This window comes from Microcebus murinus, chromosome 22 (genome assembly GCF_040939455.1).
Source record: "Microcebus murinus isolate Inina chromosome 22, M.murinus_Inina_mat1.0, whole genome shotgun sequence".
In the NCBI taxonomy this organism is placed as follows: domain Eukaryota; kingdom Metazoa; phylum Chordata; class Mammalia; order Primates; family Cheirogaleidae; genus Microcebus; species Microcebus murinus.
Genome location: NC_134125.1, coordinates 25,264,031 through 25,279,462, shown reverse-complemented (window position 1 = coordinate 25,279,462; position 15,432 = coordinate 25,264,031). Strand labels below are relative to the sequence as shown.

Here is a 15,432-nt window from a genome sequence, read left to right as displayed (position 1 = left end):
GGCACTGGCAGGCCTGCCCGACACTCTTTCCCTGTTGCACTACTGTGGGCCACTGGGAAGCAGTGCAATGATGAAAGGGCATCGGTCAGGCCCACTGGGAGGGGGGTGAGGGGGAAGAGGGTTTGCTGCCTCACTCTACCTCCTGGCTGAGAAAGTGGAGGTGCCCAGAGGGTAAGTGTGGGACCAGTTAGGCACCATGCAGAGCTGGACTGGACCCTCCAACAGAGGATCAGGGGGTGCAGAGGTGAGGGATCATCCTGGTCATGGCTGGGTAAGGTCAGGGGCAGAGCCCCTAGATTCAGAAAAGCTCTGGTTTGAAGGTCTTTCCACATTGGCCCCCTGGGGTAAGACTGTGGACTTCAGGCCTGGTCAGGGCCTTGTGGGGAAATGGAGGCCCACAGTTTTTACACGTGTGGGGGGGGTGTCTTTCCAGGCCTGGCTTGGACTGGGCCCTCCCTGAAGGCTTAAAGAGGGCTAGGCTCTGGGAAGAATGTTCCTCTGGGTGGGGCTTGGAGACACGGGTAAGGCAGGCCTTCCAGGATGCAGCCTTCACACGAGGCCATCAGTCACCTCCGTGCTCAGCAGGAGCAGTACTCACTGGGATGGATGGGTGGGCTTGGGACATGAAGCTTGCAGGCAGTGCCCACCAAACATGCCAGCTTGTTCTTTTACAGAAAGGTATGCCTGAAACCTACAGGAGCAGTTGTGAGGTATCTGGCTTGCCTGCCCTGCCAGCTGGAACTGGGGGGAGGTGGGAGGGGCTGGTTGGAGCAAAACTTCCAAGGAGCCGGACCCCATCATACTTGCAGGGCAACCTCTACCATTAGGACTTGACACAATGCAAAAGGTGTTTATGTGCCCAGTGATAGTCATTCAAACCTGTCACCTTGACAGGTGGCCTGGATTTCCAGATGGGCTTTTAGGAGTATCCCTCACCCTGGCTGGGTACATTGGGACACTGCCTCACTCTCACCCTGGAAGTAAAGGCCCTGGCACCCATGGGGGAGCTGAGGGGCAATGACATATGCTTCTCTGTTTCCTAGTCCTGACCCCTTGGGGTTCCTTGATCCCAGGGTCACCTGGCTCAGGCCCATCCTCCCTTTCCTTGGACTCTAGGCTGGAGTCCTCCTCACTCCTGTGCAGATTCTGTGCCCACTGGCCCCAGTCCCCCATGCATCTGTCACCTGCTTTTGCTGGGGGGAGGCATGTGAACTCAGGCCTCTGCTCAACTGTGCCCTCCTGGGGGAAGCCTTCCCTGGGCTCCACTGCATGGCATGTTCCTCCAGCAGAGTTTGTTAGATCAAAACTGCTCAACATGTGGCAGAGGTCCCCCTGAGATTGAGAGCCCAAGGGCAGAGACCACTGTCATTTTTCCTTTGTCATCAGTGCCTAGAAACAGGACAGGTACAGTACACTCCCCCAAACCTGCTGAAGATGTACCAGTATACTTTATAAAAATACAAATAAAAGTATAAAGTGTGAGGCATAGTTATTAACATAACATGATTGGAGGATAATTTGGGATCTGCTTGACTCTCAAAGAGTGCTTGTCCTATTTGAAAAAAGGTACATACTCCAAATTTTAAAGTTTCATTTTGCAAGTCACATGGGGCAGGAAGCGGAATGGAGATGTGATCCCAGGTGAATCGGACTGAGTCTGCCTGCACTTCCAGGCAAGATGCACAGAACAGACCCCTTGGCGGTCCCCACCTTGCTCTGTGACCTCCACTCAGGAGGAAGTGGATGCCCCTTCCTGTGTTGGGGAGAGCTGAGTCTAGACGGCTGCTGTTTGGTTGTAGGAGGTGAAAAACCTGGTCAGACTTTTCAGGTAACCTCCATGGGTCTCCGGAGGGGACAACAGGGAAGCAGTCTAGGGTGCAACCCCTCATTAGTGGCTGGGGTGGATGGTGGGGAAAAAAGCAGCATTCAGGGGGAAGAAGCTGTGTGCGAATCTAGATGTGTTTCAGGATGAGATGTCCCCAAATCATCCCCAATAGACACTTGGACGTGAGTCTTGAGTTCAAGGGAGGTCTGAGCCTGAGACACAGGTTTGAGTTTGTTCAGTCAGTTGTGGGTTCTCATCGGGACCAAGGAGTGGGTAGGGCCGTCCCAGACTGTACGGTGACCGTGAGACCTTAAACACATCCGAGGGGCAGGAGGCAAAGGACACTGAGAAGGGGCCAGAGATGGGGGTGAAGAGGCAGTGACGAGTGGAGAGCACAGGCGTGGAGGTGTACAGAGGAGAGAGGAGCTGAGGAGAAAGAGGGTGCAGCTCCGGCTGAATGGGAAGCGTGGCTTGAGGCTGGGGAGGCTACAGACCCTGGGGAGGGGCGGTGTGGGAGGGGTGGGGGCCTTAAAAGAAGTTGGAAGCTCAGGAAAGATTTCAGAATTAAAGGGGGGAAAAAAAAGAAGTCCAGAACCTGTAGCTGCACACACAAACAAAAGATTAATAAATAAATAAATAAATAAATAAATAAATAAAAAGTTGTAAGCTATGATCGCGCCACTGCACTCCAGCCTGGGTGACAGAACAGTTCCCTGTCTCAAAAATCGAAGCACATAAACAAAAAGCAGCGTGAACAGTTCGGGCGCTGGCCTTGCCCTCCGCGTGCCGCGGCCCCACCGGGACCAAAGGCCGCGTGGCGCCGCAGGAACCGGCGCAGCCACGTCCGCCCCCTCGAAGTCCCCAGTGCGCACGCGCAGAGCGAGTGCATTGTCACGTGCGGCCGGCGCGCGGGGGTGGCCCCGCCCCCGGCCCGGGAGCGGATTGGCTGCGGCGCGCGGCGGCCGGCGAGGGAGCGCGCGTGTGCACGCGGCCGCGGGGAGCAGTGGTGCGTCCCGCCCGCCGCCGTGGTCGACCCCAGCCCTGGCTCTCGAGTGCAGCCCCGTCCCCCGGGCCCCGGGCGGGTGGGGGTCGGTGCCCGCGGGCCCTGGCGAGCCCCGCGCCCACGGCCGCTCCGCTCGCAGGCAGCCCGGGCGCGCCGGCAGCCCCGCTCGGATGGAGGTCCTGGACGAGTTCGACAGCGAGTTCCCCCAGAGCGTGACCTTCTGCCAGCTCATCTCCGAGGAGGACTTCGAGAGGCAGGCGGCGACCTACACCGAGCGCGCCCTGCGCCGCCTCTTCCGCAGCCTCGACCGCAACCCGGCGCTGGCGGAGAGGGTGGTGCGCAAGGGCAAGCAGGCCGAGCTGGAACAGCGCGGGCTCGCCTCCTTCCTCTGGGTGCGGCCGCGGGCTCGCGGACGGGAGGGCGGGAGCTGTCCCCACCGCGCTTGCTGTCCCCGGGGCGGGAGCTCTGACGTTTGGAGATTTGGGGGCTGGGTTGGGGGAGGGCGCCGGGCCTAGCAGGGACTGGCAGATGGGGTCTTCCAGAAGCCTGGGGTGCCCAGCCTGGGGAGTGGGGTGAGCGGGCGTCTTACTCCTTGGGCTTCCTCCTGCCCGGTGTCTCCCGCTGTTGTCGCAGGCAAAGTTCTTCAGTGCCGTCCAGGGGGACCTGAACCACTGCAACAGCATGGGCGCCCTAGAGATGCACCAGCGCCTCGAGCAGCTGAAGCGGAGCATCCACCGCGTGCACGTCTACTCCCGAGGTGAGGCTGACCCTGCCCTTGGTGGTCTGAGCCCAGGGTGTCCAGGCCGAAGGCCGTGTGACCGGCTCAGGTCCACTTCAGGTGTCCACACCCCCCTCTTCCTCACAGTCGGGTTTGTCTTCTCAGATTAGGTTCATCCAGAGCAAGACATAGAGTCAGGGCAGGCCAGGACCAGGGAGGAGAGGCGCTGCTCCTAGCTGGATCAGCTGGCTAGGAGATGGGCTTCTGCGCTGTTTCTTCCTGGCTGTGTGGTCCCGAGCAAGGCGGCTCACCTTTCTGAGCCACCCAGCTCTTTACAGCTAACCTTGCAGGGTGATTCGGAGTGGGGGTGAGGAGCTGCAGGCAGTGCCTGGCTCAGGGCCCGCTTGTCTCTGACCCTGTACTTGGCACTTTTTGTAAAAAAAGTTTTTTTTTTTTTTTTGAGACAGTCTCACTCTGTTGCCTGGGCTAGAGCGCTGTGGCATCAGCCTAGCTCACAGCAACCTCAAACTCCTGGGCTCAGGCCATTTCTGCCTCAACCTCCCAAGTAGCTGGGACTACAGGCATGCGCCACCATGCCTGGCTAATTTTTCTCTACATATTTCTAGTTGGCCAATTAATTTCTTTCTATTTATAGTAGAGACGGGGTCTCGCTCTTGCTTGGGATGGTTTCGAATTCCTGACTTTGAGCGACCCTCCTGCCTCAGCCTCCCAGAGTGCTAGGATTACAGGTGTGAGCCACCGCGCCCAGCCAAGAAAAGTTTTTATTATGAAGATAAGCATACACACAAAACTAGTGATGACAGTGAACACCAAAGTACCTGTCATCAGCCTCAGGAACATACCTGTGTTGCCTTGTGTGTTTCACTCTCCATTCCTCCCCCCACCTTTTTCTGGAGTATTTAAAGGGAAATCTCAGACATCATTGTACTTCTGAATAGTGTGTATCATAATTAAAAAAAAAAAAAGATTTTTTGACATAATCACAATGTTATTGTTACACTTGACATAATTAACAATTCCTTAATATTAGCTGAGCCATAGTTGGTCCATAGTCACTGCTTTCTGGTGGTCCACACAAGTCTTTACTTGGTCTGTCACATGAGGACCCAGTGAGGCCCACGTATTGTGTTTGGGTGTTAGGCCTCTTAGGTTCATTTTGCCTAGGGTGCTTGTGAAAATGGAATGCAAGAGAGCTGAGTATGTGACCACACAGGGACAGCAGGTGTGAATTGGGATGGCCCTGGGCAAAGGAGGATCCATGCCACTTCTCTTTTTTTTTTTTTTTTTTTGAGACAGAGTCTCACTTTGTTGCCCAGGCTAGAGTGAGTGCCATGGCATCAGCCTGGCTCACAGCAACCTCTAACTCCTGGGCTCAAGCCATCCTTCTGCCTCAGCCTCCCGAGTAGCTGGGACTACAGGCATGCACCTCAATGCCTGGCTAATTTTTTCTATATTAGTTGGCCAATGAATTTGTTTCTATTTATAGTAGAGACGGGGGTCTCGCTCTTGCTCAGGCTGGTTTCGAACTCCTGACCTCGAGCAATCCGCCGGCCTCGGCCTCCCAGAGTGCTAGGATTACAGGTGTGAGCCACTGTGCCCGGCCTATGCCACTTCTCTTGAAGTCCCCTTTGAGGTGGGATGAGCCCCTGCCACTGCTTTGGAGAACTGTGTCATCCTCAGGGTGCCCAGCATCATGGGGTTCTTCCTGTCATTGCAGTCTGCTGTGGTGGTTGCTTCACCCCCATGCGTGTATTTCTTGGACAGTTCTAAAGCCTTGATTGGATTCAGGCTCGGTGCCTTTGGTATGTTTGTGTTTAGTGACACCTGTGCTGGTGGGGGGCGACTTCCTTCTGCCACACATTGGGAAGCCCAGCCTGCCCGGGGACCCAACCCCTGTGGTGCAGCGTGTGAGCCCTCCACATCACCACTTCATCTGCTTGTTGCACCAACAGCACCTGTCGCCCCCTGAGGTAGCTTCAGTATTATTTATCTGTTTTGCAGAAGAGGAAATAGAGTCACTAGGAGGTTAGTCAACATGCACAAAGTCACATAGTGAGTAGCGGAGGCTGGATGTGGACTCCAGTCTGCGTTGCTCCGGAGCACAGGGTCAGCCTCCAGGCCAGTGCTGCATGGTGGTTATTATTGAGGAGCCTTTGGGATGGGCTGTACAAGTTGCTTGTTAACACCTGCTTGGCTGGCGGTCTCCACCTTAGAACAGTAGAAATAGCCAGACCTGTTGAAACAGGTGAGGGGGTGGCCCCAGGGTCTTGTTCCTCAAAGGTTCCTTGCCCGAGCCCACCTCTGTAAGACCCCCTCACCGTGGGCTTCCTTGTGGAGGAAGTGTCCTGTTGCATGCCCCCTGGGGGTAGTTGGTGGGCTCACTGTCTTGGGCCTGGACACCCCATGCTGGTGTTGGCAGACTGGGCAGCTTTTCACAGTGCTTGGGGGGATGGCAGCAGGCTGACCTGCCCAGGCTAAGCCCAGCCCTCCTTGGCTGTGACATCCCATCGCTTCCCACAAAATTCTGCTCTTAAAGTCAGACAGCCAGATATGGATCCTGCCTATGCCTTGTACAGCCAGAGCCTCTGTTTCCACCGTAAGATGGACACAGGAGTAACCTCTCTGCGTGGGGTTGGCGAGATGGTGCACGCTGGCCCCACCAGCAGTGGCCCTCGGTGTTGTTCGTGGTGCTCCTGCGGAGCCTCCTGCCCTTCCTCGTTGGAGGAACCCTGCGAAGAGCCCCGCACTGCTGTGCTTGGCCCCCACTCTACCCTCTTCTGCCTGCAGAGTAGGCAGTCACTGGCGCCTCTCATCACAGATGCCAAGAAGAGGAGAAGGAAGCTAAAACTGAAGAAACCAGAGCCCATCCTCCTACGGGACCGGTCGACCTCCCCGTGCCTGCCACCAACCCTGCTGCCACCTCCACCGCTGCTGCCACCACCACCTGCCACCACCAAGGCGTCTCTGGGGGCTCCATCACCCCCTGTCTACACCATGCCCAGGGTCTTTGGCCCCTTCCCTCCGCTGCCCAGCAAGTCGGTCAGTGGGAGCGTCCCCTGCTCCAGGCAGTCCCGGGAGCGGCAGCCTCTGTCCCCATGCTCTGAATAATCCCAGTGGCTCTCTTGGGCCCACAGCCACGGTTCTCAGACCTCCGCTTGAGCAGTGGAACACTCTTTGCAGACAGTCTTGGTGGGAAGGAAGTGGATAGAGCAGATAAGAGGGGTTTGGAGCAGGTGTAGTGGCTGTTGCCTGTAGTCCCAGCTGCTTGAGAGGCTCAGGCAGGAGGCTGCTGGGATCTGTGATTGTGTCTCTGTGCTCCAGCCTGGCTAGGGGAACAGAGTGAGACCTCATCTCTTGAAAATAATAATAATAATGAAAAGGGGGGGCTGTCTACTGTGGTTGAAGGGCTGGGTGAGAGTCAAAGGTGGAGAGCCCTACCTTCATGGCCTCAAGCGAACAAGGCAGCCCCAGGTGTGCTGGGCAGAATCCTGGGGTCCCCAGAGGACAGGTGGGAAACCAGGGGCCCCTCCCACATTCTCAACCCCACCCCTGCCCCTCCTCGTGGGTGCCGTTCCCCACTCAGCCTGTCTCCTCCAGGCAGGCCCCCATGCCCGGGCTGGGTTAGGGCTGCCACAGTCAGATCCCAGCCCCTATCCCATCTTCTGTACCCCGAACACCATGCTCAAGGTGGGCGCGGGCCAGGCCAGACGTCCCTGCTGGATGGGTGGAAGTCACATGGTTCTCATGGTTCTGAGAACCATGAGACCGTGAGGTCCCCAGACTTGTCCTGAGATTTCCTTTGTTTCTTGCAGGTGGAGAATGTGGACATTGCAAGGTCTGAAGCGAAATTAAACTGGAATGGCCTGTCGCCGAACCCCAAGAGGTGGAAGGAATTTACTCTGGGCTCGAGGGGAATGGCAAAGGAGCACTTTGGGGAGCGTCCTCTGTGCCCGGCACAGTCACCATGTCCTCCCACCGCTCGGTCGGTGCTCAGGGCAGTCCTGAGTGGTGGTTATCACTTTACAGGGAGGAGTCTGGGCTCAGGCCTGCTGTGTGTGCGAGTCCTTGCCCCGACGTCACGGAACTGCACGTGAGGCTGCGGAGGGCCCAGGCTGACGTCCCCTCTCTGCCCTGTCTTGCAGCTGCATGGTCGACCTGACCCCCTTGGTTCTCAACCCTGGAGGCTTCCATTTCTCGTACTTGGCTGGGAACAGCTCACACAAGCTCCATTGCCCCACCTTCCCCTGGTAAGAGTGCCTCTGTGGCAGCACCGTCCTGCCTCTGCCCCTCCCTGCCTCTGCGGCACCATGGTGGTGTGCACAGGGCTGGAAAAATCTTTGTTGTAAAGCCCCTTCCGCTTCCTGGAATGACCCTAAGGACGTAATGAGGGGTGCAGGGAAAGTAGCGCTCCCTCCCTAGCATTTGTAACCCTGAGAAATCAGAAACAAGCCACCCGAAGGCCCGTGAGGAACGGAATGATGCACCACCTGCGGAGCCGCCCCGTGACTGCAACACGCGTGTGTTTTGCAAAGCAGGGGTTTACTGAACGTGGGTTTTTTAATCCTTGCTTTTTCCATTTGAAATGTTAAGTGTTTCCCCTGTCATTGAATGATTTTAAAGTATGATTTAGACTGGCTGCTTCATTGCATTGTATTGGATGAATGTTTAGAGTTTTAGGTTCACGGCAAAGTTGAACAGAAAGTACAGAGAGACCCCATATATCTCCCCCCGACACACAGCCTCCCCCACTGTCAACATGCCACACCACAGGGGACACGTGTTGCATTTGATGAACCTACATTGGTACATCATAATACTCAGAGTCCATAGTTCACATTAGGGTTCACTCTTGGTCTTGCACATACCGTGGGTTTGGACAAATGTATAATAGCGTGTATCCACCACTGTAGAACCATGCAGAGTAGTGTCGCTGCCCTAAAATCCTCTGTGCTCTGCCTGTTCATCCCTCCTAAACCTTAACCCCTAACTCCTGAGAACCCCTGATCCTTTTACTGTCTCCATACTTTTGCCTTTTCCAAAATTTTATTGGAATCATATAGTATGTCACCTTTTCAGATTGGCTTCTTCCACTTAGTAATATGCATTTAAGTTTCCTCCATGTCTTTTCATGCCTTGATAGCTCATTTCTTCTTAGCCCTGAATAATCCTGAGTGCACAACAGTTTATCCATTCACCTACTGAGGGACATCTTGGTTGCTTCCAAGTTTTGGCCATCATGAATAAAAGCTACTATCAACATCCTTGTGCAGGTTTTTGTGTAGACATAAGTTTTCATCTCATTTGGGTAAACACCAAGGAGCATGTTTGCTGGATCACTGGTAAGTGTATGTTTAGTGTTGGAAGAACCTGCCAAACTGGCTTCCAAAGTGGCTGCATCATTTTGCATCTAGCAATGAATGAGAGTTCAGATGACTTTTTATGTGAGAAACTCACATGGTTCTTTAAAGATGATTCTAAATTCCCAGGTGAGAGAAAGTTTACCTAAGAGGACATCCAAAGCGTAAGGAAACCTTTAAAAAATGGTTTTGGCTCCTTTAATAAGGAGAGATGTACACACTTGAGACTGCCAGGATGAGCGTCACAGGTCCAAGGTAAAGGGAGTCCTGTTCCGCGAAGGCTTTAGGCAGAGACGCGTTTTAGCTATGAAATTATCACCAAGTTGGCTTTGTCCTTTTTTAACCCTTTTATTGAGATAACTCACACAGCATACAACTCACCTATTTAAAGTGAACAATTGCGTGGATTTTTGTATATTCATAGTTGTGCAGCCATTACCACAATTGAATTTTAGAACGTTTTCATCACCTCAAAAAGAAGAGAGTGAAAAGCAGCCTCCAGTGGGAGAAAACATTTAAAAATTGACTCAGCAACAAAAAAGCAACCCCATTCTGGGAGGCTGAGGCGGGCGGATTGCTCGAGGTCAGGAGTTCAAAACCAGCCTGAGCAAGAGCGAGACCCCGTCTCTACTATAAATAGAAAGAAATTAATTGGCCAACTAATATATATAGAAAAAATTAGCTGGGCATGGTGGCGCATGCCTGTAGTCCCAGCTACTCGGGAGGCTGAGGCAGGAGGATTGCTTGAGCCCAGGAGTTTGAGGTTGCTGTGAGCTAGGCTGACGCCACGGCACTCACTCTAGCCTGGGCAACAAAGTGAGACTCTGTCTCAAAAAAAAAAAAAAAAAAAGCAACCCCTTAAGACTTGGATAGCCATTTCTTCAAAGAAGGTATACAAATGGCCAATAAATAGCAAAAGATGCTCCATATCATTAGTTGTTAGGAAGATGCTAATGAGAATCACGATACCACTTCATGTCGGCTAGGATGGCTTTAATTTAAAAAAGAGGGACAATGAATGACAAGGGTTGATGAAAATGTGGAGAAATTGGAGCACTCGTCGGTGGCTATGGGAATATAAAATGGTGCAGCTGTTGTGAAAATCAGTTCTGTGGTTCCTCAAATGTTAAACGTAGAGTTACCCTGTGACCCAGCAATTCCACTCCTATGTGTATACCCAAAAGACTTGAAAGCAGGTACTTGTACGTGAATGTTCATACACCATTATTCACAGTAACTCCAGGATGGAAACAACCCAAGTGTATCCAAAGTGAATAAACAGGCCAAGCGTGGTGGCTCACGCCTGTAATCCTAGCACTCTAGGAGGCCAAGGCGGGAGGATTGCTCGAGGTCAGGAGTTTGAGACCAGCCTCAGCAAGAGTCAGACCCCGTCACTACTAAAAAAAAAGAAAGAAATTAATTGGCCAACTAAAAATATATAAAAAATTAGCCGGGCATGGTGGCGCATGCCTGTAGTCCCAGCTACTCGGGAGGCTGAGGCAGGAGGATCGCTTGAGCCCAGGAGTTTGAGGTTGCTGTGAGCTAGGCTGACACCACGGCACTCACTCTAGCCTGGGCAACAAAGTGAGACTCTGTCTCAAAAAATAAATAAATAAATAAATAAAATGCGATGTATTCATAGAAATAGTATTCAACCATAAAAAGGAGTGAAGTTCTGACACATGCTGTAATACACAAACCTGGAACACATGCTAAATGAGATGAGCCAGACACATAAGGACAAATACTGCATGATTCTACTTGCATGAAGTATCTAGAATAGACACATTCATAGAGACAGGAAGTAGATTAGTGGTTACCAAGGGCTAGCAGGGAGAGGCAGATGAGGAATTATTACTTAATGGGTACAGAGTTTTGGTTCTGGGTGATGAAAAAGTTTTGGAAATAGGTACATATCAACATTGTGGATGTACCTAATGCCACTGAGTTGCATACTTAAAAACGGTTAAAATGATAAATTTTATGTATATTTTGCTACAATAAAAAGAGAAACCTCGGCCAGGTGCCATGGCTCATGCCTGTAATCCTAGCACTCTGGGAGGCCGAGGCGGGAGGATTGCTCAAGGTCACGAGTTCGACACCAGCCTGAGCAAGAGCGAGACCCCATCTCTACTAAAAATAGAAAGAAATTAATTGGCCAACTAAAAATATATAGAAAAAATTAGCCGGGCATGGTGGGCGATGCCTGTAGTCCCAGCTACTTGGGAGACTGAGGCAGAAGGATCGCTTGAGCCCAGGAGTTTGAGGTTGCTGTGAGCTAGGCTGACACCATGGCACTCTACCCCAGGCAACAGAGTGAGACTCTGACTCAAAAAAATAGAAACCTCAGCACCCTTTATCTGTCACCTCCTGTTCCTCCATCTCCCAGCCCCTGGCAACTGCTAACCTACTCTCTGTCTTTCTAGCTTTGCCTATTTTGGACATTTCATGTAAATGGAATCAATCATATAATGTATAGTCTTTTGTATCTGACTTGCTTGCATTTAGCATAATGTTGTCAAGTTTCATCCGTGTTGTAGCATGTGTAAGTACTTCATTGCTTTCTATGGTTGAACAATATTCTCTTTGTGTTATTTCATTGTATTCCATGTATTGGATAACATTCCATTGTATTATTAGTTATCAATTCATTAGTTGATTGGTATTTGGGTTGTTTTCATTTTTGGCTAATATGAATACTTAGGAGCTGCCAAACTGTTTTCCAAATGGCTGCATCATTTTACATTACCACTAGCAATGTAGGAAGGTTCCAGTTTCTCCACATCCTCAACACTTGCTATTGTCGGTATTTTTTATTAGAGCCATCCTGGTGGATTTGAAGTATGTCTCATTGTGGTTTTGCATTTCTCTGATAGCTAATAATGTTGAGTATGTTTTCATGTGCCTTGTGATCATTTGTAAATCTTTGGAGAAATGTCTATTCATATCCTTTGTCCATTTCTAAAAATTTAGTTTATCATTGTTGACTCATAATAATAATTATCCTTTGTACATTTCTAAAAAATGGGGTTTTTTATGGTAGATACAGATCTGTTACCAGACATGATTTGCAAATATTTTTCCTATTCTGTGAGTTGTCTTTTCACTTTCTTGTTGGTGTCTTTGAAGCACAAAAGTTTTATTTTTTTGAGGCAAGGTCTCACTCTGTTGCCCAGGCTGGAGTACAGTGGCATGATCATAGCAATCATAGCTCACTGCAGCCTTGAACACCTGAGCTCAAGGGATTCTCATGCCTCAGCCCACACCCAAGTAGCCACTACACCTGGATAACTTTTTTAGTTTTCGTAAAAACAGAATTTGGCTGTGTCGCCCAGGCTGATCTTGAACTCCTGAGCTCAAGTTATCCCTCCCACCTCAAGCCTCTTGAGTAGCTGGAATTACAGGTACCTGCCTCTGTGCCCGGCTTAAGCACAAAAGTTTCCTTTTGAAAGGCATTCTTTTCAAAACATATCAGCCTTCAGAGGTAGCTACAGTCAGAAAAAAAACCAAAAAACCTACAGGAGCCACAGAAGTTCTCAAATTCTTCGACCCAGTGTTTTTAGTCCTGGGAAACTGGCTCCAAGGAAATGATAAGGAAAAAAAATGCCATTTGTATAAAAATGTTTATGGCAACATCGGTTAAAAAGCTTAAAAACTGGAAACAGCTCAAATGTGCATTAACATAATTATAGAATATTATATAGCCATTATAATTATAAAAATGATTAGCACATTGACTGCCATGTGAGTTGTATTTAACTCAGGCTAGTTTTGAGCCTGGGGCCTCATGAAGAAAAACTCTGCAGTTGGTTCTTGAAAATCCTACTTGTTGATGTTCCTATTGTTACAGTTAATATTGACAATTGAATTCTAAAAATGTGGATTGCATTGCATATGACTCATGCACAGAAAACAGTAAAAAATAACAAATCTGAAAGGATCATTTTGTTCTAATAAAACACCGTGGCTCCCAGGGAAAAAATTTTTTTTTCTAATGTTGCAGGCAGTGTGTTAAACACAATTATGCAGATTCATGAATTACATCCAGGTAGAAACCATAAGCTATCAAATCAGATCAGAGGAAGGGTGGACATGGGAGGGGGAGAAGGTGACTGAGTGCTGGGTCACAGAGGAGTTTTTGCAATGTTGTTACAAGGTAAAATTTAAAAGTAAAGCTTTATTGAGCGTCCCTATGTCCTTACAGAACAGTGGAGCCACAGGGTGGGGCTATGGTCATCATTAGGGTGTTTAGATATTTTCTAGCTTTTCCTAGGCATAGTTTTATCAAGTTGTGATTCAATTAGACAATGTCTTTTTTTTTCTTTTTTAAATCTTGCCGTTGTCAGTTAACATTAAGGCGCTGGGGAGTTGAATGCACCCTGGCAGGTTTGACTACAAGCTTCATTGGCTGGGTAGTAACCAACTTGCATATGTGGTACCATGAGTGCTTAACCACTTCGGCCGCGAAGCCGTGCCCACAGCCGGCACTCAGTCCACATGGTGGCTTGTGCTGCGCACTGACGACGCATCCATTTTGCTCTTGTGTCATGAGGAAAGCTTGAAAGCTTGTTTTACTTTACAGGCAGCTTTACTTGTAATGTAAATCAGAATAGGTAACATATACATATCTGTTTTTATTATGTTATTTTTAAATGTTCACAATTTTATTTTGATAAATGAAAAATCAGAAAAGTCATATCACGGCTGTCGGCTAAAGTGGATGTGTGCGTTCATCTGTGGCTATCAACTATAGTCGACACTCGGCTGTGCACATTCATCTGTGGCTGTTGACTATAGTCGATGCTGGCACCTAAGTGGTTAATTCCACTGGGAGACACCGCAGGTGCTTTCCAGTTTTCCCATAGTATAGTGAGTGCTGGGATTAACGTCATTATGTGGAAAGCTGCTCCTGAATTTCAGATGAATGCCCTGAAGTGAGATTATAAAGGAAAGGGTACAGTTAACAAGAGGACCATCTTTTTTCAGATTCTAAAAGCAATATGTTTACCATAGACAACTGAAACCTATATAGAAAAGACAGGCCAAATCACTTACATTCTCACCACCAGAAATAACCACTGCTAGCATTTATCTGTATGTCAGTGTAGGCTTTTTTCCCGTGGACATGTGTATATGTACATGTAGTTTGGTACATAAGTGGGATTGGGAGTGTCCTGTTAGGAAGTTCTGTAGCCAACTCTAGCATGTGAGTTTCTTCCCATGTCACTAAAACTATCTTCGAGTTCACCGATAATAATAGATGCCAAATACTCCATTGTATGGGTGAAACATCATTCTTGCTTGTTGAAATATTTCCCTGGTGGGGACAATTTTTAGGCTCTTAGTTAATTTTGCTTTCAGAGTGAGCTGTACTCTCATGATACTATTGCCAAAAATGGGTTATTTTAAGTTGGTTTTAACAAGTTTACAAAAGCAGAACATATTCCATGGAAAAAAGTTCACAATACAGAAGTAAATATGTAAAATATGAGTCCACTGCTAAGAGTTTCATGTGTACCTTTCCAAATGTTTTGTGTCTATATTTGTCCAATACAAATACACTGGTTAATTTTTTAACCCAAGTTAAGAGCATGTTGCATGTACTTCTCAGCAACTGGCTTTTTGCCATTAATAAACCATTGGGACATCTTTTTCTCTTCTTTTTTTGCTCTTTGCCTTGACATCATTGCTTGTTGGGATATCTCCCTCATTTCTTTAATGAGCTACAGAACAGTCCAGTGCATGGCTACACTGGTTCATTTAGCTGTAATCTCATGGACTCTTGGGTGGTTGTCAGGTTTTTGCAATCACAGATATTGCTGCGATGAACAGCCTTGAACACATATCCATCGGAGACATTTCTGGAAGTAGCAATGTATTGGGAGCCATCCTACAGCCTGGGGTTTTGTCACTTGTACCTATTGTGGCCCTGTGTGTTGGTATCCTACCTCATGGGTATGTCTTGGGTGTCTCCCATGCAGGAACTCGGCTTGTAGTAGCTCCCCCAACGCCGACGAGACTCCAGCCCCTGCTGTGAAGGCCTCCATCTTCTCCCCGCCTGTCCTACTGAAATTCCATCCTGTGCCCAGACCCAAAGACGACTCAGAGAACGACCCTGGCAGCACAGAGTCTGTGACCCACAAGAGGAGCCCATAACCTCTTCCCTACAGACTGTGGCCCAAGGAATGAATAAAGTTCCTGCAGAGGTGCCTACCCTGGGCTGGGAACCCTAGGGTTGTGCAATCCCCTGAGCTCCCTCTGGCCCAAAGAGGTGCTCAGGGTCCTGTTGGCACCATTGAGGTCCCCTCAGTTGCAGTCTACCATGACAGTTCAGTCATGTACACTTTGAAAGAGAAACAGGGTGGGGGAGTGCTCCCTTCCTTTCAGTGACTCTGGAGCCCTCAGGCTCCTCTGGACCCAAGTGAGTTCTAAGTCTAGTGTATTTTTCCTACACCTGGCCCCTAAACACATGGTGTCAACTGATGCACAGGTTTAGAAACCACTGTTT

The 15,432-nt window shown here is 49.7% G+C and overlaps 1 protein-coding gene across 1 annotated transcript; it reads left to right on the top strand.

Annotated features, from left to right (window-relative positions):
- Nucleotides 1-196: 196 nt before the first annotated feature.
- Nucleotides 197-15,137, top strand: LOC105877793 (uncharacterized). The gene is made up of 9 exons (XM_075996826.1): nucleotides 197-271; nucleotides 2,557-2,831; nucleotides 2,968-3,220; nucleotides 3,462-3,585; nucleotides 5,386-5,537; nucleotides 6,355-6,606; nucleotides 7,380-7,450; nucleotides 7,710-7,814; nucleotides 14,906-15,137. Exons 1-9 carry the CDS (start codon nucleotides 197-199, stop codon nucleotides 15,078-15,080), a joined length of 1,482 nt encoding a protein of 493 aa, XP_075852941.1. The 3' UTR covers nucleotides 15,081-15,137.
- Nucleotides 15,138-15,432: the final 295 nt, after the last annotated feature.